Source organism: Gopherus evgoodei, chromosome 8, assembly GCF_007399415.2.
Source record: "Gopherus evgoodei ecotype Sinaloan lineage chromosome 8, rGopEvg1_v1.p, whole genome shotgun sequence".
Taxonomy (NCBI): Eukaryota; Metazoa; Chordata; order Testudines; family Testudinidae; genus Gopherus; species Gopherus evgoodei.
The window spans coordinates 111,177,205-111,203,615 of record NC_044329.1 but is presented as its reverse complement, the minus strand read 5'-3'; the positions used below and the strand labels follow the sequence as shown (position 1 = coordinate 111,203,615).

At 44.9% G+C, this 26,411-nt stretch overlaps 1 protein-coding gene across 2 annotated transcripts in view; it reads right to left on the bottom strand.

The window, feature by feature from the left end:
- Positions 1–26,411, bottom strand: part of ERI3 (ERI1 exoribonuclease family member 3) — a 234,675-nt gene that overhangs the window by 191,368 nt on the left and 16,896 nt on the right. The window contains exons 1-3 of one of the 2 annotated variants that reach the window (XM_030573809.1): positions 10,602–10,813; positions 9,924–10,040; positions 3,261–3,320 (exon numbers count right to left, since the gene is read on the bottom strand). In XM_030573809.1, coding sequence (XP_030429669.1) covers positions 3,261–3,320; positions 9,924–10,040; positions 10,602–10,643 — 219 coding nt within the window. In that variant the 5' untranslated portion in view covers positions 10,644–10,813. Of the gene's footprint in view, positions 1–3,260; positions 3,321–9,923; positions 10,041–10,601; positions 10,814–26,411 lie in introns of those variants that run through there. The other variant, XM_030573808.1, reaches the window with a different exon arrangement.

Genomic DNA, 26,411 nt, shown 5'->3' with positions numbered 1-26,411 from the left:
TTCTAGTCCTACTGTTCCAGCTGGAATTAGTTCTGTGTTTGTGAAGTGCTTTGAGACCGTCAGGTGGCAGGCATTACACAAGTCAGCATTACGCACTCTGGCTGCCTAGATTCTCAGTGGGTGAAGTGCGTCTTCCCTTCCCACCCATGACGCGTGCAGCTGCTGAAACAGAACATCCCCCGTAGAGGTGGCCACATGGCTTTGGAACGTGAAAAGACTCCAGGCATGTATGGGGCAGGAATGGCAACACGGGCTTTTCTGCAGCGTGGCTGCTGTGACCTGACAACTCACTGTTCTGAAAACCTTTCTCCATGACCAGCGGAGGACAGGGGAAGGAACACAGCCTCCTACAGCAGCAGACAACTGCCTTATTCACCCACACTTGAAATACAGGTAGCAGCAGCCAGGCTGCCTAAACCAACCCTCAGAGAAGCCAAATGTACAATCCCATTTTAATCTAGAAATAGGCAGATTTATTAATTGTTTTGCAGAAAAGTCTAAGAACCCCATTCAATGTCAAAGTCCCAGTGCGCTGGGAACCGTACAAAGAACAAAGGAGACAATCCCTAGCCCAGCAAGCTCAGGCCTAGGTTTGAGACAGGACTCGACCGGCAGACGGAATCTATAGATTCATAGGTTCTAGGACTGGAAGGGACCTTGAGAGGTCATTGAGTCCACTCCCCTGCCCTCATGGCAGGACCAAATACTGTCTAGACCATCCCTGATAGACATTTATCTAACCTACTCTTAAATATCTCCAGAGATGGAGATTCCACAACCTCCCTAGGCAGTTTATTCCAGTGTTTAACCACACTGACAGTTAGGAAATTTTTCCTAATGTCCAACCTAAACCTCTCTCACTGCAGTTTAAGCCCATTGCTTCTGGTTCTATCCTTAGAGGCTAAGGTGAACAAGTTTTCTCCCTCCTCCTGATGACACCCTTTTAGATACCTGAAAACTGCTATCATGTCCCCTCTCAGTCTTCTCTTTTCCAAACTAAACAAACCCAGTTCTTTCAGCCTTCCCTCATAGGTCACGGGGGGTTGGACTAGATGATCTCCTGAGGTCCCTTCCAACCCTAATAATCTATGATTCTATGTTCTCAAGACCTTTAATCATTCTTGCTGCTCTTCTCTGGACCCTTTCCAGTTTCTCCACATCTTTCTTGACATGTGGTGCCCAGAACTGGACACAATACTCCAGTTGAGGCCTAATCAGCGCAGAGTAGAGCGGAAGAATGACTTCTCGTGTCTTGCTCACAACACAGATTAATCAGACCAAACAATGATGGAAACTTCCTACAGAATGCAATAGAAAATATCTTTTCTGTGGGTTTTCTCTATGGGGTTTTCTGGTTTTATAATCATCCCATAGGATTTAATAGAGAATTAGATTCCTGCTACAGAATTCTATAGGATGCCTACAAAACGTATAAAAAGGTTTTCATTCTCTAGGAATTTTGCAGGATGTACAAGTAATTTCTAAGGAATTCCACTGGTTTTCTTAGAATAAGTCTATTCCATATGGGGATGTTTGCGCGAACATACCCGTTCATACACTCAGCAATGGCCAAACAATCCAATTGACCAAAAGACAGCCCTATGACCAAATGTATTTAACATCAATACTCTAATTATTTAAAGAGAAGTTTTGGCACCAAGGCAATTCATTAGAGTAGGGTCACATGACAGTTGGGTGCCCATGTGATCCTGCCCTGGCAAGTGGGAGCAATAGGGAGTATGCAGTGAGCTCTGTGATTTTACACATCACAGCGTCTTCTTCTAGTCCTACTGTTCCAGCTTCCACCCACAGGAGAAGTGCGGAGACTGCGCCTGGTGCTGGGGCGAGTGGGAGACAACCAGGCATTCAGGATTGCGAGGTGACTGGCATATCCTCAGCTGCAGTGCTGCAGGTCGGGGCAAGCCAGCTTCTAACTTGATTTTATTCGAAGGGTTTATCCTTCCCACTTACCCTTGGTACTTGGGGCCCCACTATGTTCCAGATAGAGTGGTAGAACTCCCCCGACCCTTCCCGCAAATCCTCATTTTTTCCCCCCTCCATGACCTCTGCCTGGCTTGGCCTGGGAAACCTATGGCTTCATCTCAGAGTCCTTCAGCTAAATGCCTTGCCTTCAAGTGCTTCTCCTGGGCAAGAGACCCTCCGGAAGCCCAAAGGCATCTCCTTCCATGCCCCTTTCATCTTCTGCAGTGCTTGGCATCATCCTTGGCCCACACTTTTAACTCAGACGCTTGATTGGCTCCACCCAGGCCCTACTACTTCGCCCCAGGCTGTGCTTCGGGATTCGGTTTGGATGGCAGGTGCTGGCCACGCACAGAACTTCCCTCGCTCTTTCAGGCTGGGGATGGAACACGAGACTCCTTTCGAGACTGGTCACAGCAGCTTCCTCAGCAGCAGGATCATTCATCAGTGAGACGCTCTGGATGCTCTTCTTCCCCACTCACCAGTTTGAGTCCCAGGGGCTGCAATGTCGCCTTCCCAGGTGTCTCAGCACCAGAGGGCCCCAGGAGTGAAAAACAGCACTTGTAACCTTTCTAAAATCCCTGACGTGAGCGAGCCGTCGCCACAGAGGGTGTCAAAGCCTTTAATTTGATTTCCTTACAGAAGCAATTGTTGCAATCATTCTGATTAGGAACAATTAGGCCACACAGCAGCGCATATCCGGACAGAGACAACGCATTGAACGGCGACCGGCAGCCAGACTGGGCTCTCCTGGAGGAGGTTTCCCTCAGTATTTGACTAACAACAAAAGCTATTGATGGCAAAATACTTTCAAGCTAATTAATCCTAAATGCTGCAGGAATTCAACATTAAGCAGATGGCATTATTAGGACTTTATCTGCATTTGCACATTCCACAGATTAGGTTTTAGAGGCCTATGCTCTGTGTATTATTGAGTATTTAAATAGGTAGAAGCATTAATTTAATGGGGTAGGGGGGAGAGCAGCTCCCATGCAATGCTCTAAAGCAATGTCTTGGCTCTTTAAGATTGGCTCAAGCAGGAATCACCTCCTCTCCTGTCTGCAGGCAGGAGTCTGGACATCTTGTGAGTACTCTTGACATGAGCAGCTGGGAATGACAGATCAATGGTTCAATACTCTCAACAGCATGTCACCAGCGTGACAGCAAATGTTATTCTAATGAAGCCATAATCATAGTCAAATTACGTGGTTCAATTCCCGGGGGGGTGAAGAAGGGGGAGCAGAGGTCAAAGTTCAGGAACTAAAGGTTATCCTGTTTACCTCGAGCACTTGCTGGAGATTTGGCTGCCCATCCACCATGCCTTGAATAATTCCAGTCAGCTGAAACAAAAGAGAAAGAGAAAACAAGAGTCAGAGAAGCATTACATCGACCATTAGAAGATCTCCTCTCCTGCCCACCTTTCTGAAACTGTAACATGCTCTTGTGAGCAATCTGGGCAATACAAAGTCCTGTCAACTGCAGTACAGCAGCCCTGGGAACTGCCCCACCAGCAGGCAAGAACACGGCACAATTCCAGAAACCGCTGAGCAGTGAGCTCTTACACATAAGCTATGAAATCCTGGAACTCAAAGTCATACAGATTTGTTTAGGGGAACAATACTGAATTTTTTCCAGCCCTGCGATCAGTGTTACAATGGAATACCTAGACGCTCCCCATTTCTATATCCGATCTTCTCCGTATCAGTTTTGCTGCTGCCCTAAGTTAACGCAGCCAGATTTTACTATGCACACAAGCTGTCTTCCAGCATTCCCATGCTGAGCTGATGACACAACAGAAATGCCTAGGAACAGATAAATAAAATAAACCTGTCTCGTAAAATGAGGTGTGCAGGGAGTTAGTTTGCCCTTCACCGTGATTGGAGAAGCATGTATCCATGATTTATATTAGTTTAAAACTCCGTTTTTACATTTTAAGCCACAGGCAGTGAAATATTTTTTTTGAGGTTTTTTTAAATTAAATCTGAAGAAAATCCGTACCATTTTAAAATACGGCTACATTGTGTTTTTCAGGAAACACTGATGCTGGGCCCAATCCTGCGAACATTTAAGCACATCAGTTGTTTCACCGACTTCCATTGGATGACTAGCGTATTTCAAGTTCAGCACATGCATGAGTGTCTCCAGGGTCAAGATGTGTGTCTGAAAAATGCCTAGTATAGTTTGGGGCACTTAGGGCTGGTCTACGCTACCACTTAAGGCGAGGTGAGCTATGCCACTCAGGAGTGTGAAAAAGCCAGCCCCCCCTCAGCAATGTACGCTATGGTGACTTAAAGTGGGGTCCAGCCCACGCTATGTCGGTGGACGTAGCTTCTGCCTCTCATTGTGGTGGTGTCATTATGACAAGAGAGTGCTCTCCTGTCGGCACAGCACGTCTTCATCACCCGCACTACAGTGGCGCAGCTGTGCCAGTGGAGCATGGTAGCATAGACTGGCCCTTAGACTTGGTCTACACTACCACATATGTGGGTATAACTCCATTGCTCACGGGGCGTGGAAAACCAAATACAAACCATGTTTTTTCATTTAGTATCATAGTTTTCTGATCATGTCTGAGCCCCAATTAAAGTGAAGACTGTATATGGCTGAAGACTATGATTTTGTTAATACATGCAACATCCAGATTCACAGAAAGCCATGACAGTCTAATCACGAGCTGCAGACGGGAAGAATTCTTGACAGGCTCCCTCCTATCCAGGAACAACGCTTCTATTGTAGAAGATTTCAGCCCAGAGAACACGAGCCTTATGACAAGCCAAGGGCCTCGGCGCCTTGTTAAACGGACGGCAGCCTATGTAAGCTAGCTTACCCCTATGTTTCTTTGGCTGCCTGGCTTACAGCACTGAAACTTAAAAAAAAAAAAAACAATTAAACTCCAATTAAAGTGTAATTACATCTAATGAATACCAAATACCTGATTTACTGAATAAGCTGGCTCTAAGTGGGAAGATTATTTTCTCGTGGCGACTTACATCCAATGGTAATATATACCTTTTAGGGAAGAAATTTTCATTTTAAGAATGTAGAGTTCCTCTAGGTGGGTTTCTGAAGTTTATCAAGTCATTATTAGGTGGAATTTTAAGGAAGTGGAGAAACACAGACACTGTTATATTCCAGAAACTGTTTTTATATTAATCTGTATTTTAATTGTGTAACAGCTGCTGCTTACAGATTTCCCATGCACTAAAGGAAAATAAATTTAAGAGATTAACTGCACTGTTCTTTAGCATGGTGTTTCACTCACACTTTGCCTCCTTGGCTTGTTTTGTCCCTTGCTTAGGAAAAATTTCTCCCACCACTCACCCCTCACCATTACTCTCTAGTGGGAGCTGGCCCCAGCTCTGCGGTGAGCAGCCCAAACTGATGCTCTGGAAATTGGCTGAGGATGAGCTGTTTTGGTAAAAGGCCTTAAGAAATCTCACACAGCCAGTGTCCATGTGAATGGCTTCCCACGGCTTTCTGGACCTCACTGGCATCTCACTTATTTAGCAGCTGCACTCATTAAAGGGTACAGGGGAGGGAGGGATGCAAGGCATGCGGGTGGCTGGGTGGGGCCATGGCTGGATTACATCCTATTAGGAAGGAGAGGAAGGTTGCACCATGCACAGTTAGGCACACTGTAGGGAGTAAGGAGATTGGTGTAAGTTTTTCCTCGGGATCACTCTAGAGAGGCAGGTATGCGTGTACAATTACCTATGCAGCCCTGTAAGCATCAGGCACCTCTGCTCCCCTGGGAAAGCAGCGAGCAGAGGGCAGGCAGACAGGGGAGACTTCAACGCCGCAGCTTTCCCTCTGCCGTTTATCTCAGAAACCATCGTATTTCCACACCAAGACAGTTTGCTGATTACATAAGCACTTGTCTCTGGTGTACAATCTGATCATCAGGCCTGGTCTTTCTTTGTGGACAAAGAGGCCAATAAATCTCACCCTTTATAAGTAGAGGTGCCTAGACAAAGCCCTTTACTGGCATTTAGCAAAATGGGTTATTTTTCGGACAACATAAAACAGCGCTGAAAGCTCACTTTAAGCATCACAGCTGTTCAGACGAACACTTGATAAGAGCTGGTAGCTCCAGCAGCAGGAGGGGGAGCACTACAGACTTCTTGTCCAACCCGCAGCTGTGTTCTCATGGCTCTGGCTGCCCCCTATCCACAAGATCCCACGACAGTGCCAGGCCTCCTACACCACTCATCTGGTGAGCCTAGCCCCTGTGCACAGGGGTCAAGATCTGCTCTAGAAATTAATGTGTGGCAGTTCTCCAACCTGTGTTACACAGCAGGTCAGATAAGAACATAAGAGCAGCCAGACTGGGTCAGACGAATGATCCATCTAGCCCAGTATCCTATCTTCCGACAGTGGCCAATGCCAGGTGCCCCAGAGGGAATGAACAGAACAGAGAATCATCAAGTGATCCATCCCGTCGCCCATTCCCAGCTTCTGGCAAACAAGCTAGGGACACCATGGCTAGCTGATCACAATGATCCCCATTGGCCTTGGAATCTACAAATCACCTAAAAAGAACATTTAAATGATAGCAGAGGGAAGGCTGGGCTGCAAACAGGAACTCCTCTTGGTTGAAGGAAAATTGCTGTATCAAAACTTCTTGTTCACCCAGAAATGTGATTACACGGCTGGTCAGCACATGATTGCCAAAAACTTGGGGGAAGAGAGAGAAGATCACCAGCGATGGACCTAAACTGAATATCCAGCCACATCAAATTCAAGACCTTGCTAAAGATGGAGCCAGGTGGCTATCAATCCACAAGGCAGCTATGTCCCCCTTTAGGATTTGCCTCGGTGATCAGAGCGAAGGGCTGAGAACCTGACATCTCTTAAGGCACAAGGAATTGTGCCTAACTCAGGGTTCAGGTTACACTTATCTCCAGGAGCTGGTTTATATCCATACCACAACAAAAAGCCATTTTGTCAATACATTTTTCCTTATCCAAGCTTTCTACAAAACCTCAGATTATTAATACTGAAAGAACTTTTCAATGTCTAATGTATTTGTGTGTCGCAGGTTCCAAGGCCAGCAGGCACCACTGTGATTCTGCATCGCACAGGCCAGAAAACCTCCCTCAGGGATCCCTGCATCAAGCCTAAGCTAGAGCGTGGTGCCACCCAAGCACCTGAGGTGTGTTCCGAATGCAACGCCAGACAGACCCTGCCCCAAAGAGGAAAGCATAATCTGTTCACGTAATGCATTCAATTACACTCAGCTTACCCAAGGAAGCAAGAACAGCCAGTTTCCCTGGTGGGCACTCATGCAATAACACCCAGCTGCCATGTTTAGTTTGGAGGGGGGGAAGCAGAGGAATGTTTGAATCCCCACAAAATGGTTTTTATTGCAACTTTTAAAACTTCATGAGATTATTTCTAGCAAATTTAGGTCAAATTGTACAAACCTATAGTTTGGGCCCAAATCCACGAGGCAACGTCCCTCTAAATGTATAACCCATGCCTGTTTATCTCTCACATGCGCGCACACAGAGCCAGAGTAGAGGCCCACAATGCTATTATTGCAGTTGCAATGCGTTTCCGCTATACCCCCATATTGACACGTTTTAATTCTGGAAGCACTCCTGCTTGTGGGATTCCATTTTCAATGCTTAGTTTTTTCGGAAAGTTTGAACAAAATCCCTTTGGCTGGTTTTCAGTTATGTGAGAGTGAATAAACGAGCATTTGTTTTTACAATGGGGAGAAAGAGGAGAGATTAGCTGTCTCTGAAGAGGGTTTTCTGCCTGGCAGAATGGAGAAACAAGGTGTGGGAGGTGATATCTTGTATTGAACCAACTTCTGTTGGTGAGACACACACGCTTTCGAGCTTACACAGAGTCTTCTTCAAGTTTTAATCATTCAGACACTATGTTAAGAGGCACAGGACAAGTACTATGGATACCCGATCCTGCTGCCACTGAATCACCACTGCCTTCAGTGGGGAAGGGTCAAGCTCTGGATCTTGCTTGGTGATGAGAACTACAGTTACCTAGTGCGAAACTGCTGCCTGCAGAAACGAGGATAGGGGATATGAGGAGTGTAACAACAGAGCGTGTATACCATTCACATATCTCAATGTGTTTTACTAGTGCGGGTAAGCTTTATCCCTCTAAAGGGAAAACTGAGGCACACCAAAGGAAAATGACTTGCCCAAATCACACACTGTGTTAACAGGAGAGTTGGAATAGAACCCAGTCCAATATTTTAGGCAGGAGACCATGTGAAAGAAATGTAATTTATAACCATAGGGTTAGAAGGGACCATAAAGGTCATCGAGTCTAATCCCCTGCCAAGAGGCAGGATTTGTTGTGTCTAAACCATTCCAGACAGATGGATCCAGCCTTCTGAACAACCTCTAGTGAAGGAGCTTCCACAACCTGCCGAGGCCTCTGTTCCATTGTCCTACTGGCCTTACAGTGAGGGAGTTTTTCCTGAGATTTAATCTAAATCTGCTCTGCTGTAGTTTGAACCCGCTGCCTCTTGTCCTGCCCTCTGTGCCAAGAGAGAACAACTTTTCTCCATCTTTTTGGGGGCAACTTTCAAATATCTGAAGACCACTATCATACCCCCCGACCTTACTCTTCTCTTTCCAAACAATACATAGCCAGTTAGAGTCATAGACTATCAGGGTTGGAAGGGACCTCAGGAGGTCATCTAGTCCAACCCCCTGCTCAAAGCAGGACCAATCCCCAATTAAATCATCCCAGCCAGGGCTTTCTCAAGCCTGACCTTAAAAACCTCTCAGGAAGGAGATTCCACCACCTCCCTAGGGAACCCATCCCAGTGCTTCACCACCCTCCTAGTGAAAAAGTTTTTCCTAATATCCAACCAAGACCTCCCCCACTGCAACTTGAAATCATTCCTCCTTGTTCTGTCATCTGGTACCACTGAGAACAGTCTAGATCCATCCTCTTTGGAACCCCCCTTCAGGTACCTGAAAGCAGCTATCAAATCCCCCCTTATTCTTCTCTTCTGCAGACTAAACAATCCCAGAGAGAGAGAGAGCAAGAGAGAACACAACAAATCTCTTCCTTTTATAGACCAAGGATCTCATGACTCAGAACCCTGTGTAATTTGCATCCTATCATTATGAACATTTGGGAAGAGATGGATATGGAGTAGGGGAACAACAGCCCTTAGTGGTGACAGTAATCAGATAACAAGAACACACAGCCATATCCTGGAAAGATAATCTTTTTTTTTTTTTTTTTTTAATCAGAGGGGTAGCCATGTTAGTCTGGATCTGTAAAAAGCAGCAAAGAATCCCGTGGCACCTTAAGACTAACAGATGTATTGGAGCATGAGCTTTCGTAGGTGAAGCAGGTATTCACCCACAAAAGCTTATGCTCCAACACATCTGTTAGGCTTTAAGGTGCCACAGGACTCTCTTTTTTTAAGTTTTTAAAAATTGTCTTATCACAAGGTTAGTGGGTTCTGGTGACATCAACCCATAGCAGTGAAGCTCATGGGATAAGACATCAGATCCCTCGAATCACACAGCAGCACAACGCTATTTATTTCCTTCCATTCGGAACATGCTCTATTTAACCTTCCACACCAAACCACTGGACTGGAACAGTGTCAACAGTCTGACATGCCCCTCTCACTGCTCTCTGATGGCATTAAGGAACCACAGAATTAAAAAGGTTGTCTACTGTGATTGTCTATTAGTTAAAACAAAAGATTTGCTACAAAAGAGTTTAACAACGTTTGTACAGAGCCTTGCACAAAAGAGTCCTGGTCCAGGACAGGGGCTCCAAGACACTATAATAAAATTATTATTATTAGACTCAACAGCACAGAGTTGGAGTGACGGTTTAAGTTCAATCTGCTCTACGATGCGCTAACCCTGACCCCATGCAAAAGGTAAACCTGTTTCCCGGGTAGAAAGAAACTCTTGGAGCACTGTGCGTCCTTCGCGTTTTACCTCTGTACAGAAGGGTGTAAGCTGAGGGTGCACCACCGGCTGCACATACATGTGAAAGGTGGATTCAATCTCCATCGTCCTGCCATTGAGCTTCAGAATGGGGAACTCAATGATTTCCTGAAAGAAGGTACAAAAGAAAAACAGTTATTATAAAAACATGACAGCTGGGAAGACCCAAACCAAACTCTTTGGGGCAGGGACCATCTTTTTGTTCTGTATTTGGACAGCACCTAGCATACTGGGGTCCTGGTCCAGACTGGGCCTCCCAAGCACCATGGTAATGCAAACAATACATTATGGGAAGATGGCACTTCCCCATTTTAAGAAGAGGCACACAGCTCTGAAAAGGTAAAAGCTAGGCCCAGTGTGCACAGTAAGCAGGAGAGTCGCCCAGGAACGACTGAGGTCACAACACTGCTATTAGGAAGGGATACAAGTTTGCAGTTTATTACAGTGGCTGCCAAAACTAGGCAGCAAAGACTTACTGCCAAGTACCTGTCTAAGTCACAACAAACCCAAATTTTCCAGCCAGGATCTGATCACCCTCACGCAGGAAGTCAGCCTGCCATCTCTCTCAAAACAGTACCCACAAAGCCAACACACAGACACATACAGCAGACCCATTGTCACTTAGCCAGAAAGCAGTACTCTGAGAGAGACCAACTTCGTAAACTTTACCAGGGGCTCTTCTGAAGGATATGGGACATTAGACAATTGCATAAAGCGCCTCCTGCTGGGAGAGGCTGGAGCTGAAGTTGCGATGTACTCTCCCACAGCCCGAACTGCTAGGCCACTGCATACACAGAATGCTGGGATGAACCAGGAGCTCCCTCACCACTGCAACCTTTATGGTACAGAGCCCTGCAGCAAACCCGGGCTTATTCCTTACAGCGAATTTATGCTGATAGGGAAATAGAAATGTTCTTCATCAGGAGCGTTCAATTATAGGACTAATCAGCAATCAAAAATTTACATGGACCTGTTCATAAAAAGTTTAAACAAAGCCAGTTATGATGGATTTCTCAATTATTAAAAAATATACATGAAATTAAAAGATCCAACCCCTGAATAAAGGCAATAAAATCCTTTGTGTTTGTCCCCCTCCTCTTCTCCCCCCAAGTTTAATGTAAGAGAAGTGACAATTTGGTGTCTTTAAAGAATAATTTGTCTCTGTTATTTAATAGAGATGCATGGCACCAGGGTTCCGGAGTGCAAATGAGCCCACTGAGTGATAACCATGCAACAAGACTCTCAAATCACTTGAGGGGGAGACGGGGAGAGCGGGAGAGAGAGAGAGAATAAAAAAAATATTGCTTTTTAATATTCAAAAACAGTTTGCAAAATTTAATCAAAGCACAGCAAAAGCTAACATTTTTACCACTTTGACATTTTTATTAGCGCTTTCATAAATTTTTAAAACATGAATGGAATTAGTTTAACAACAAAAAACTGCCTGAAAACATCTGGAAGAGACAAATAAATAATACAAAATAAATAAATAAAAGGCAACTCTTGTGAGTAAAATTAGCATGTGGAAAATGCAGTCGCTGCAGAGTAGTTAACATAGCTTTCAGGCCCCGGCTGCAACCCCAGTGACCCAGGCACAGAAATTATTGTGAGGTCATAAATACGACATGATGACATCACCACACACTGAAAGCCAAAGGGAGAAGGGGGGGAGGGTTGGGAGAAAGGGAACAACATGTAACACCATTTCCATTTCATATAGTGTACATGAATACACTGCCACAGTGTGAACAACTCCTGATAGCTCCTGATCCAAGGACTTGGGGGAAGGGGGCGTAAAGGGGGCAGACACAGAGTAGGCTGTGGGGTGAAGTAGGAAACGTGGGAAAGGCACATCAAATGAACAGAAGAAGAAATAAGTGCAACATTCAGCCTTAATGCAAGGTTAAGATGGAGAAATCCAGCAGCAGGAAATGCCAAAGCGTATGGCTCCCCCACAACATTAACCCTGCCACATGACACACTACAAACCTGCAGTGGGAAAGGAGGAATTTTGTTTCCTGATTCTGGAGTGCATGATTTCTCTGCCTCAGCACTGCATAAAGGCTCAAAGTTTCTCTGTAAATATGCTTCAGGTAACACTGTTCAGATTTTGGAAAGGTCCCACACACCACTCAGACCTAGTCCCACTCTAAATCTCAACTCAATGAATTCAGCCATTTAAATGATCACCCGGAAAGCAAAACTGGTGGTCAGAAATGGGCTTTTGTTCTTCCCCCTCACGTAATCCTGAACGGCCGAAGACACGTGGCTCGACTTCTCCCTCCATACCATCATGGCGGAGCAGACACCCAGCACTGCGAGTTTCGATTCAGGAGGAGAATGTTTTAGCAAGTCAGGGCATCTATGAGAAGGGAGTTACAATGAAAGCATTTTGTAGCCTTTGCTACAGGGAGGGCTAGCTAACAGCTAGTGTTCTCCTACCTGCCAGTCTTCCATTCCCAAGCTCGAGGACTCTTCGTTCTCCACCCCACTGACTTCAACGGAAGCCAAGGAAGCGCCACACCTTTTAGGGTTGGACTCTACATGAGGCGCTGCCGTCCAAAGGGGTATCTCCATCACAGGATGAAAGGAAAAGAAATTGCTCTCTCCCAGATGGAGAGACAGCCACAGACTGCATGTGTGTTGCCCTGCAGAGAGCAGTCCTAGGGGAACGGATTGCTCCTGAGGGGCCTATCAAGTGCCCGGAGGTGAAGACGGGCTGAAAGAGAGCCTTGCATGGTGCTGCCCAAGAAGCTGATGCACAAAGGTGTCTGTTATTTGCTTCCAGAACAGAGGCAAAAATCTCTTTCAGGAGGGTTGGATTAAAACAGACTGGGAAAATAAAAAGCTGAACTGAAAAACCTGGAAAATGTAATGCTATCTGAGGCCACAGAAAAAAAAATGACAAGCAACTTGGATGTCTTGGGAGAAAGACTAACAGATTTATTTTGGTTTATTTGGTCAGTTTTCAAGGGAGTGGCAAGGATCTTCCCAAAAAGCTGTTTATCTGAATGCTCTCCAGAGTGGAGATTTTTCCAGTCTCTGGCGATGTTTGCTCCGCTGGTATCTAAGGCAACAGATACTAGCCCCTTGAAATCAGCTCCACTCCTCACTAACAATGTTAGCCAGTCCTGCAATGAAATTTAACCTGTGACATCGCTGTACTTTTCATTTAAACTTTCATTTGGAGAGAAGCAGTGTTCGGAGACCCTGCAGTTTGTCCTACTAATAAAGACAAGTGTTGGGGCCTTTAAAGGTGCCATTCATCTTTCGCCTTTATTAAATTCAATTTTCTTAAGCCCATGATGCATCATGAAATTAGGAGTTGACATTCCTGCGGAAACAAAAATATCTATCAAATATAAATAGGAAAAAAGTCCTCTATTACCAAGAATGTATGGCTTAAAGTTGATCTGTTTCCACTTAAAAAACAAACAAACAAATAAAAAACACCAAGCATATGGCTTGTTTTAGATATCTAAAATGTTATTACCGATCTAGAATTTCATTAGTAATTCTTATGAAATGGTGAGCCAACCCTCCCTCCACCCTGACAGACTGCGATTCAGAAAAGCAGCCGAGCACCCACACACTCTCACAACTGGCCTGGCTAACTACAGGGCCAGGTTACATCTACACTGTCAAACCGGTTTTGGGGGAGAAACATTACAATTACAGGTACAATGGAAATTGGTCCATTTTGGCTGAACTTAAAAACTGCACAGGGATCCCACACACATCCGCATCTAATTCTGACCTTAGGGAGCATAAATGCCAACTTCAGTGCCTCCCAGATCTAGTTCTACCAGTATCAATCTCTCCCATCTCTATCTCTTTTTTAACTGTTTTCTTATAGATTTCTCACCACCAAAGCTGAACTAGTAAACGCAAACACGATAAGGAGTTCTGAATGCATTAGAATTGTTTTGGAGGTATTTGGAAACTGCAAATAGCCATATTCTACCAGGAATACGAGCAATCCATTGTGTACGCCCATTCCCAGTGCAGTTATACATTTTATTTAGCAGTGTAGCCCAACTTGAAAGGAAACTCTGGAATTCAAATTGCTGGTGATAAATAACACACTCTTTATCTGCCTTTCCATTATCATGAAAAGTTGAATACATTTTGAATGGGGAAAGTCTTTGGCACACAGCTCCAAATCACTGGCACAGGTATTTGCAATTATATTGTGGAAACAAAGAGATTCTAAAAATCAATTTTAACAGGTCTGAAAAGACACCACAATTCCCCCCCCCACACACACACTGTGCTAATATACAAATGTGGGAAAAGTTAAAATTAAAAATATCCTGTTACCAAATCTGTTTGCTCATATACATGAGTCTGCAGTTCTTTAAACTAAACTGCATGACAGTGCACTGATAATTTTTGCCCTCCTTCCCAGCCACCCCAAAAGAGAGACACCCCATGCAAGCACTCAGAATAACCTGCCTGTCCCATGACAGTTCTCTATGAAACAGCTGGAAGGCTGCATCACAACTAGCTGATTGCAAAGCTAACAAGGATTTCCTCTTCCGAGGGAGTAGGAAAATTCATGAGGGCCTGTGAAATCACCTCTGTAAATTCAGCCTTTTACTGCTTCACTCTCACTACATGAAACCTCTTGCCTAAAACATCAAAATGGGGAGGCAGGAAGAGGGGGAAGGGGAAATTAGTAATTTTAATTCTGCTGATAATAAAGAAATTAAACAATTACACTCACTAAACATGTTCCCATAATGGGGAAATCTCTTGGTTCTAGAAACAAAACAGCAAGAGTTACACTGCTATTCACAGAGGAATCCTTTGCCCATATTCTTGGATTCTTGGAACCCTAACATTAGTGGATTACAAGTATAAAATACGCAGCAAGATCTTCCAGGCTCCTCAAACCCTTTAACCCAAGTGTCTATTTGAGGAGTGGGCGGGGCATGCTCAAAGCCTCTTATTTATTTATTTAGGTTACAGACTATTGCCCATTGAGTTCAAAAACTACTCTGGAGTATGATTTATTCCATCCCACCCACCCCTTGAAGAAGTTTAATAAATACAAAGGATAAAAGATATCAGGAAAAATTAGAGCTGACTGTTCAAAATGCAATAAAAACAAGTGGGTGCTGCCTAGGAGAGGAAAGGATTTTTCTGGTCAGAAAAAGGACAGAACTTTCTGCTAAGACACAGACCTCCTCTGACACCTTCCCAAGGGGGCAGAGGCAGGAGGGTGCTCTGTCGAGGGGATACACGCTCAATGGCCGTGCAGTCCGTTCAACTGTTTTTCTTTTGAAGAAAAAAGTCATTTTATACAAAAAAAGAGCTTATTTCTTAAACAAACACTCGCGGTTTTGATTTACACCACGGGCTGCTCCTAAATAATTTATGGCGGGTTAAATTTATTGCACAGCCCTGGCCGGCTGCAAATTCGAATTGCCAAATAATTAGATTTTAGGGCAATGCTTATAAATTATCCGCCGATTTGTCCGGACTTGTTTGTCAGTTGCTTTGTGCTTCAGGTCATCTTTGGCATTTCACTGTTTGTGTTTTAATTGCTGATTTACACTTTGACAGATGAGAGTTGATGCCTCCAAGTTTCCGGACGCGGGGGTGGGGGGGTGGAAAGAGAGGGAAGAATCTGAGCTTTTAGAAAGCTAGTTTCTCCTTTTTTTCCAGGGCAATTAAACTAGAAAAAGGGTCAGAGCCTGGACAGTACAAACCTAACAGATTTGTCTTTTTTCCCTTCCTTAATTATTTTAACTAAAGCTGTTTTCAAGTTGAGCAGTCCTGCACTGGCCTCCAGGGGCGACTGGCGAGATGAGCTAACAGGTCTTACCCCCAATAGCTAATTTCGATTAAACTGACCAACACACACACCAGACAGACAATGAGGTCAGTAACGGGAAAAAGGAGGGGGAGGGGAAGATCAAAGGCCGTGCTAACTTTCTGAAGAATGGTCATCTAACATGCCCACGCGCACGCACACACACACAGTGTGGAATACTGCAGCACATGGTTTGAGGCAAGTTACTTTGCGTATTAGTCAACCCTGTTCAAGAGCCCTTTCTGCAGCAGCAAGCACCAGATTACTTCTGCCATAACTACCTGGAAGAAGACACGCACACACTTGCCAGTTAAATTCATTTAAACAAATATATTCTGGGAAAGGAGCAGAGAAAGTGCAAGCTGGGGGGAATCCCAGACTTTCACACTCAGCATCATTCAAAGGAATAACAAAAGGGAACAATGGAAAGCACCACAAGATAACGAATCCTGCAGAAAAGGTTGACATGATGCCAGCTGGCTCTTGGAACACTAGGGTTTTCTTCCCGCCATCCCTGCCGCTAGGATCAGTGTCCTGCCTGCCCCAAACTTTCAAACACCAGGAGCCAGGCCCCCAAAATCATGAGACTCTCTCGACAATCAGGACATTTTCTTTAAATGATCAACTGAGGTTCTTTTTCTGTAGTCTTCCGGGTTCTGAGCCTTTAGATCACACTTGGGTCACATTTTCAGGCTTTTCTCCACAACCACGACAGCAAGAAACCTTTTTGTATTATTTAATTTATTTATTTGAGAGAGACTCTCAGCATCCACTTAACCTAGGGTGACCAGACAGCAAGGGTGAAAAATCGGGACGGGGGTGGAGGGTAATAGGAGCCTATTTAAGAAAAAGACCCAAAAATCAGGGCTGTCCCTATAAAATCGGGTTACATGGTCACCCTAATTTAATCAAAGGACTCCAGGAGCTTGTGCTTTAAGACAGACACCAAATATCGCAAACTTGAAATTTGCAACACTGAGATTCACAGATTCCAAGGCCAAAAGGGACCATTATGATCATCGAGTTTGACCTCCTGTGTAACACTGGCCACAGAACATCCTCAAATAATTCCCAGAGCAGATCTGTTAGAAAAACATCTAATCTTGAGTTAAAAATTGCCAGTGATTGAGAATCCACCAGGACCCTTGGGAAATTGTTCCACTGGTTAGTGACTTTCAGCTTTAAAACCGTACGCCTTATTTACAGTCTTACTTTGTCTGGCTTCAACTTCCAGCCATTGGATCGTGTTAGACCCTTCTCTGCTAGCCCGGAGAGCCCATTATCAAATATTTGTTCCCAATATAGGCCACTGCAAACTGTGATCAAGTCACCAATAACCTTCTCTTTGTTAAGATAAACTGATTGAACTCCTTGAGTCAATCACTATCAGGCAAGTTTTCTAATCCTTTAACAATTCTGGCTCTTCTCCAAACCCTCTCCAATTTATCAACCTCCTCCTTGAAGTGTGGACACCAGAACTGGACACAGGATTGCACCGGTGCCAATACAGAGATAAAATAAACTCTCCACTCCTACTCAGGATTCCCATTCGTGCAACAAATAACTGTATTAGCCCTTTGGACTACAGCATCACAGTGGGAGCCCGTGATCAGCTGATCATTCACCATGACCACTTCCTAGAATAGTGTCCCCCATCCGGTAATGTGGCCTCCTTTCTTCATTCCTAGATGAAGAGCATTTAGTCATGCTAAAATGCATATTGTTTGTTGTGTCAAGCTTACCAAGTGATCCAGATTGATCTGTATTAGTAACTTGTCTGCTTCATTATTCACCACTCCCTCACTTTTTGTTTAATCCGCAAACTTTATCCAGAATCATTTTCTTACAGATCATTTATCAAATATTAGAGGGTCATGAACTGATCCCTGCAGAATCCCACTAGAAACACACCCAACTGCATGATGATTCCCCATCTATAATTACATTTTGAGACCTATCAGCAGGCCAGCTTTATGTCCACTTAAAGTGTGCTATGTTAATTTTATATCTTTCCTTTCCAGCTTGCTGCCCCAAGCCACAACCACGTCCCTGGATGAGCAGGCTTGGACAAGACTCCCCACTAGAACGTACCAATGCAGTACAGCGGCTGGTGAGTGAGGGACACTCAACCCTCTCCTTCCCCCCGCAGCTGAGAACACTGGGCTCCTTTTGGTTGTGAGACAAAGAAAAATGGTCAGGGGCCAGCAGGACTGACAGAAACGAAGGAGACCGAATGAGTTTGATATATATGATTTAGCTAAACAATGACTAAGAGCTGGGGGCACGTGTCGACCAAGTGTCATCTGTACGGACATCGGAAGGGTGTATGAACACCATGGAAAAGGGAATTATTCAATCCAACACGGGGTAAAAATAGTTTAATCCATGAGCCCTGAATGGGAAAGTTTTCAACTAAATCCCTGGAACAATGTCTTGACAGTGACGTGCATTAAAACAGTCTCCCACAGGCAGAAAACGTGGCCCTCACTGCTATGGATGCACCAGAAAGTGTCCTGTCGGATACACCTCTGCCCCAGCACCTGGGAGACCCACTTCTAATGTCTATGATCACCAAAGTACTTCCAGCCCCAGATAGAGGAGACTGGGACCAAGCACTGAATTGGACCCACAACCTCGATGACGAAAAGCCTAAATCCTACTTTTTAACCATTTTTTCCAATCAAGTTGATTGAGTCCAAGGCCTCATACCAGGGCACACAGTGACTGTTTCTGCACTAGGGAGTTATGTCAAAAGTTTCCCACCTTTGCTAACAGCAGAGCCGCTCTGTGAGCACAAGTAATGACAGGAGCACTAGTGTTCACACAGCTTCAGCAGCCACCGTCATCTAACCCTGCCTGGGGCCCAAGTCTACATATGGAGCCATCTCTAGAGCCTTTCCTCACAGATCTTCAAAGCCACTTAAGGCAGTGGTCCCCAAACTTTTCACATGCCCTCACTCCCAGATGCTCAAATCCTAGTAAAGTTAAAGAGAACTGGGCAGCCAAATCCCCTAGGTGGGTTTGAAATCCAGACGTAAGCCTCAATTTAGCTATCTGCAGACTGGGATGTTTCCATCAGGAAACATGACAGAACCACTGACGGATCCCACATTCAGACAGCCAGCTCATCCTCCTCATCCTTCTTTGCTGGCCTAAACCCTCCATTTACTCCTGAGCTGATCTCTGCCCATCACACTTGTCTGCCCCACACGCTCCCCCCAACTCCCTCGTATACATGCTTTGAGCCTTCCTACTGCTCCTTGCCCCAAACCATTAGCTGAACAGACTCTCCTCCCTTCCACATTCAGAATCAGCAACATCATCCATTTGTTTCCTCAAAAGCCACTCCTACATCTTTGACTGCCCGTGGTACGAGACTGTAGAGCTACAATAGTTGAAGCTTGATGTCGCGATGAAGATTTGCAGCTCCAACCAGACTGGAAGCCACAGCATGTATCACCCTGGAGGGCAGGGTAAGCCGGGCTAAGCCGATCCTTGCACTTCCAGACGTTACCTTTTTATCGCAAAGGACGACAACCCACACTGAAGCCTTTTTCAAACTATGAAATAAGAAGGCAAATTCTGGCTGCAGGAGCTGTTCTCCCTTCCCTGATATCAAGCAGATTCTTAGGGCTTCGCTACATTACCCGCTGGACCGACGGGCAGTGATGGATTTATTGCATCTAGTCTAGACGGGATAAATTGACCGCCAAGTGCTCTCCTGTCGAATCCGGTACTCCGCCAGGGCGAGAGGCGCAGGCAGAGTCAACGGGGGAGCATCAGCCATCGACTTACTGCAGTGAAGACACCACGGTGAATAGATCTAAGTACATTGACTTCAGCTACGCTATTCACGTAGCTGAAGTTGCGTAACTTAGATCGATCCTCCCACAGTGTAGACTAGGCCTCAGGCTCTTCGAGACATGCCTTTTCCTCCCATCAGCCACTGTCAAAATCAATGTACTAAACAAAACCCTAATACACCAGAGCTGGCACTGTTCTGCAGAGGACACCTTCTCTATGAAGTTGGCCATTTCTTTAACAAGCAGTCCCTCATGCATAACGCAGGGGGTGCAAGTGACATTTACCCTGAATGCTGAGAGGCCCCACATTTTTACCTTCTTGTTGCCTTACCAAAAAATAAAAAAAGATATCAGTCATTCACAACAGACTCTCCCCTCTTCAGCCTGAAACAAACTCAGACTTTCTTGTATTAAGGTCCAGAAATGTTTCCCTCCCCAGTTCTTAGGCTGACACCAAGCAGCGCAAACGATCGACATTACCAGCGCTGGTAAAACACATGGCATGGGTGCGAAGGTCATGTGTGTGTGTACCGGGGCGTAACAGACACCCCGGCTAACAGTAGGCTGCAGTGGATTTTTGATTTGATTTTATAGACAGGGCCTAACAGCAGAATCAGAATAACTCTGCCACCAAACCGAAGTCTAAACAGATAACATAGTGATGGCTGGCAAGCCAGGCTAAGGAATAGGAGAGAGGGGACATGCACAAAAATCTCATCACTAAAAGGCTGGCTATTCCTCACTCCCTGGGGATTAGCCACTGAGTAGCAGTGAGACCTTAACAGCACTAAGGGCTTGGCTACACGCGCAACTTTAAAGCGCTGCCACAGGAGCGCTTTGACATGCGAGTGTGGTCACGGCGCCAGCGCTGGGAGAGAGCTCTCCCAGCGCTGCAGGTACTCCACCTCCCAGTGGGAATTAGCTTGCAGTGCTGGAAGCGCGGGCACTGTTGACAATGGCGCTTTGCAGCGCTGTAACTTGCTGCGCTCAGGGGGGTGTTTTTTCACACCCCTGAGCGCGAAAGTTGCAGCGCTGTAAAGTGTGAGTGTAGCCAAGGCCTAAGTCCCACTCCCTTCATCCAAATTAGAGATCATATACCCTATGACCAAAGCAAGGAAAAGAGGAAAACAGGGGCCCTATCCAGCCCCTCTCAGGGACCCCACAAATGAACGAGAGAACAATCCTATTTTGCAGCTGGCGAAACTGAGGCATAGGAAGCTTACTCACTAGCCTACAGTCACACAGGGGTCTGTGTTGGAGCCAGAGCTAGAACTCAAGAGCTCCTGGCTCCAATTCTGTATCCAAACCACTGTCCCCTGGCTGCCTACAGCCCAAAAGGATTTCAGTGAGGTGGGCAGAAAAGTGACCATGAAGTTAGATGCTTTCTTGGAAAGTTCTTGATGCCTTTTTACTCTCTGAACTTTTGTTTTTCCTGCTTGGGCTTGGTCCCAGATCTCATTTTCTGGAGAGTCTGAAGAACAGCCACTCAGTTACTTTTGAGTCAGATGCATCCTTCCCTTCGGGGCTCAATCTGCAGGCTTTAGGCGATGTCTACATGACAGATCTTACAGTGGCACAGCTGTACTGCTGTAAGGTCTCCCATGTAGCTGCTCTATGACAAAAGGAGAGAGCATTCCCGTCAGCATAATCAAATCACCCCCAATGAGCAGCGGAAACTATGCTGGCAGGAGACCATCTCCTGCCGACATCAGGCTGTGCACACCAGCGCTTTTGTTGGCAAAGCATGTCGGTCAGGGGGATAGTTTTTTTAAAACCCTTATCAACAAAAGTGATAATGTAGACAAAGTCTTAGTGATAGTTCAGATGCTCTTCTGAGCTCAGGTAACTTAAAAATACTGTTTGGCTTAAAAGCATCATACTTGGAAAGGACACAAGATGTCCTCAGCAAGCACTGATGACTCAAATTTTACAAATATGGCTTTGAAATATTTCCACTATAAATATTTACAGGCAGCGTTTGTACTGCACACCCACAATGGGGCTATGAACGACTGGAGTTTCAAGGTGCTACTAAAATATCATAAGTGCACTAAACTACTGGGCTTGTTCCCTTACCCTCAGGCTGCAAATGTGTTCAGCTGCACAAGGCGGGGTAGGTAATATCTTTTACTGGACCAGCTTCTGTTCGGGAGAGAGACAAGCTTTCGAGCTACAAGAGAGCTCTTCTTCAGGCCAGGGAAAGGTACTGAGAGGGTCAGAGCTAAATACAAGACCCAACAAATAGTTTAACATAAGTAGTTAGCACATATTCTAAGGGACCATTCAAGGAGAAGTGGCCCATTAACACCCCTATAATCACAGGACAGAAGGGTGGTTAGCGGGTTACATTTGTTGCAATAAACCATAAATCTGATGTCTTTATTGAGACTATGATTTTTAGTGTCTAGCAACGCTATGAATTTAAGCTCCCAGGTGATTCTTTTGAAAGCACTGTGCAGGTTTCCTTTGAGGATGAGGACTGAGAGGTCAGATATAGAGTGACTGCTTGTGAAAAATGTTCACCCACAGGTGACAGGTTGCCTCTGATGATGAGCTTGAAGAGACTGGTGGGTAGTTTGAAGGCCAGAAGGAGGAGTTTAAGAAAGATTTATTTCAAGATGGGGTCCCCATCGAGCATGGATTGTACTTGATACCCCACGTGGGTTCCAATACAGGGTGGTAGGTGACAACTAAAGGTGTGCGGTCAGAGGGGGTTTTACTTGGAGGCGATATGGATCTCCCTGCCCCCCCATGGTGAGTGCTGCTCAAGTACCTTTTTCTGCAACAACCGCCCTATTTAACTATGCGATTGGTTACCGGCTCCCAGGTTAATGATTGTATAGCTAATGGTACAGTGCTTAAATAGTGCAAGGGCACAAGTGCACCCTGGGATAATTTAGGACTGGCCTACATTGCAGAGTTAGGTCAACACAAGGCAGCTTACACTGATCTAATTCTGTAAGTGTCAACGCTAAAATGTTGTTCCCACCGATGTAACTCGCTCACCACACCGACTTAACTCCATCTCTGCGAGAGGCGTAGCACTTGGGTCGAGGTAGTTAGGTCGACGCAGCGTCAGTGCAGACACTGAGTTACTTACATCAACTGCAGTTGCCTTTCAGTGTGGACATGCAAAAGCGATGCAATTACTGCAGTGGCTGTACATCGATGTAACTTAGGTGAACTTACTTTTGTAGCATAGGCTTGCCATTAGTCATTGGTCTCAGTGAGCTGTTAAGCAATGGGGCACTGCGACTGCTTTAAAGCAGATGATCTTATTGGCCTGCCAGTAACAGATTGGTCCAGGCCTGCTTAGTTCTCAACCAGTACCTACAGGTGACCACCTGAGTACCTAGTATTCTAGGCTTGTTGCTATAATAAGGGTGGTTTATACTTTTTAAAGATGAAGTTGCCCCCTCCCCATACTCCAACCTCCTACCCCAGCCCAGAGCCCGCTCCTGCACACTGAACTCCTCATTTCGGGCCCCACCCCGGAGACCGCACCCCCAGCCAGAGCCCTCACCCCCTCCTGCATCCCAACCCCCAATTTCGTGAGCATTCATGGCCCACCATACAATTTCCATACCCAGATGTGGCCCTTGGGACAAAAAGTTTGCCCACCCCTGACTTAACATGTATACAGCATCTTCATCTTCAAAGCGCTCTCCTGACAGCACCCCATGATCTTATCTTACCGTGATGAAACTGAGGCAGAGAAGTTAAATGAGTTGCTCCAGGTCATAGAAGGAATCAGTAGCAGAGGTAAGATTAAGACTTGGCTGTTCCTGGCTCCAAATCCTACGCTCAGACCAAACCTCTGCATCTTACATCGCTACCAGTAAAAGATTCCGTAACTGGAACATAGCCAGCATTGTCCCTGGAGATACCTAAGGCAGCATAAAGTCAGCATGCTTACCGATAGCACTGAAGAGCCAAGAGAACTAACAGCAGCAAAACACACGTATGTCAGTAAACAGGTGACTCAGATACAGTGAATGGGAAGGTCCCATTTTTACCTGGTTGCTTTTCTGAGGACACTTTCGCTAAGCCTTATCAGCTGTGCCGATTCCAGTGCAGTAAGAACCATAGTAAGCATCATTTCTTTAGTTTTCAGGCTAATTTGTTTTTGCAGAAGAGAGATACTGTCAGCCCTGGCCACGCATGGCATGATGCAGGCAGGTACTGAACACAGATAATTAAAGAACAAAATCAAAGAACATCCCCACCTTAAAGGTTCCATCTCACCAACAAAATATACAGCAGATCTGCACTGGTCCAAACCATTACTTTCATGGCAAGGACTTGGGGACAAAGCTCCTTAAAACAGTAGTAATCATATTCCACTCATGCTCCATTTTACTACCAGCTGTAAACCAGCTCCACATGCCTCATGGTTCTGCATCAAAATGTGCACAGACCAAATCCATATCAAAAAGGACAAGGTAGAACCAATTTGCAGTTTTGACAGGTCTGTGCACCCAAAGCTGGGCATGCAAGAAATATCCTGACATCTGACTTGGACAGAGGCGATGGCTTGCCCAGCAGAACTAGATGCAAAACCACAGCACTGCCTCAGGAAGACACAATACCACAGGAGGCAATTTTCCGGTGAATTGTCTTCACAGACATGAGGCACCGACAGCCCTGCTCAGAGCAAGACATTGCATGGGGAGATGCTATGAATGCTCAGTCCAGACCTGCAAACCCCTCTTTAAAAGTCTACAGTAATTCTAAGTAAAGATCCAGGTTAAGGCAGGTCTTTATCCACTAAAGAACTGGTTTCTTACAATAGTTCTCAGTACTGAGACGCCCTGAGCCAGAGTTGAAAACTGTTTAACTTTCCGTACAAATGAGACAAAGCTATTAGCATACCATCAGACACCCACTGCTAACAGCCAATGCCAGCGACTGGTCAAATTCCTAGTGTAGATGAAGTGTACAGGAACCAAATCTGGTGACTATTGTGAGACACTACAATTCTGGCTGTTCATTACCACGCTGGGCCCTGGATGCATAAAAATACTCAATAAAAACAGAAATCCAAGACCCACACTGATAAACTCTGGCAAGTTGAGTGTAAAAGTATAATTAGACAGACCAAAAAAAGAACTTGAAGAACAGGTAGCAAAAGACTAAAAAACTAACAGCAAAAAAAATGTTTTAAGAACATCAGAAGCAGGAAGCCTGCCAGTCAGTGGGGCCACTGGACGACTGAGGTGCTAAAGGAGCACTCAAGTAAGATAGGGACATTTCGGAGAAGCTAAATAAATTCTTTGCATCAGTCTTCAATGCAGAGGATGTGAGGGAGAATCTCACACCCAAGCAATTAATTTCAGGTGTAAACTCTGAAGAACTGCCTCAGATTAAGGTGTCAAGAGAGGTGGTTTTGGAACAAAGTAAAATAGTAATATGTCGCCAGAACCAGATGGTAATCAGCCAAGAGTTCTGAAGGAACTCAAATATGAAATTGCAGAATTACTAACTGTGGTATGTAACCTATCACTTCAATCAGCTTCTGGACCAGATGACTGGAGGATAGCTAATGTCTCCGGAAGTGATCCTGACAATTACAGGCTGGTAAACCTAACTTCAGTACCAGCCAAACTGGATGAAACTGTAATAAAGAACAGAATTATCATAAACATAAATGAACACGATTTGTGGGGGAAAAGTCAATATGGCTTCTATAAAGGGAAATCATGCCTCACCAATTTATTAGAATTCTCTGAGAGGATCAAACATGTGGACAAGGCTTATCTAGTGTATTTGGACTTTCAGAAAACCTTTGACAAAGTCCCTCACCAAAGGCTCTTAAGCAAAGTAAGTGCCATGAGATAAGAGGGAAGGGCCTCTCATGAATCAGTAACTAGTTAAAAAGACAGGAAAAAAAGGGCAGGAACAAATGGTCGGTTTTCACAATGGAAAGGTGAATAGTGCTGTCCCCCAGGGGTCTGTACTGGGACCAGTGCTGTTCAACATATTCCTAAATGATCTGGAAAAAGGGGTAAACAGTGAGGTGGCAAAATTTGCAGATGATACAAAACTGCTCAAGATAAATAAGTTCAGAGCAGACTGTGAGGAGTTATAAAGGGATCTCACAAAACTGGGTGACTGGGCAAAAAAAATGGCAGATGAAATTTAATGTTAATAAATGCAAAGTAATGCACATTGAAAAAACATAATCCCAACTATACATACAAAATGATGGGGTCTAAATTAGCCGTCACCACTCAAAAAAGAGATCTTGGAGTCATTGTGGATAGTTCTCTGAAAACACCCACTCGGTGTGCAAGAGCAGTCATAAAAGCGAACAGAATGTTCGGAAAAGGGCAGATAAGACGACAGAAAATATCATAATACCCTTATATATATTCATGATATGCCCGAACCTTGAATTCTGTGTACAGTTCTGGTAGCCACCTCAAAAAAGATATATTAGAAACGGAAAAGGTACTGAGAAGGGCAACAAAATGATTAAGGGTCTGGAACACGTTCCATATGAGGAGACATAAAACAGACTAGGACTTTTCAGCTTGGAAAAGAGACGACTAAGGGGGAAAATGACAGAAGTCTATAAAATTATGACTGGTGTGGAGAAAGTGAATAAGTGTTATTTACCCCTTCACATAACACAAGAATCAGGGGTAAGTGAATTAACATAATAGACAGCAGGTTTAAAACAAAGAAAAGGAAGTATTTTTCACACAATGCACAGTCAACCTGTGGAACTCCTTGCCAGGGGATTTTGTGAAGGTCAAAACTATAAGAGCGTTCAAAGAAGAATTAGAAAAGTTCATGGAAGATAGGTCAGGGTACAAGCTCATGCTCTGGGTGTCCCTAACATCTGTTTGCCAGATA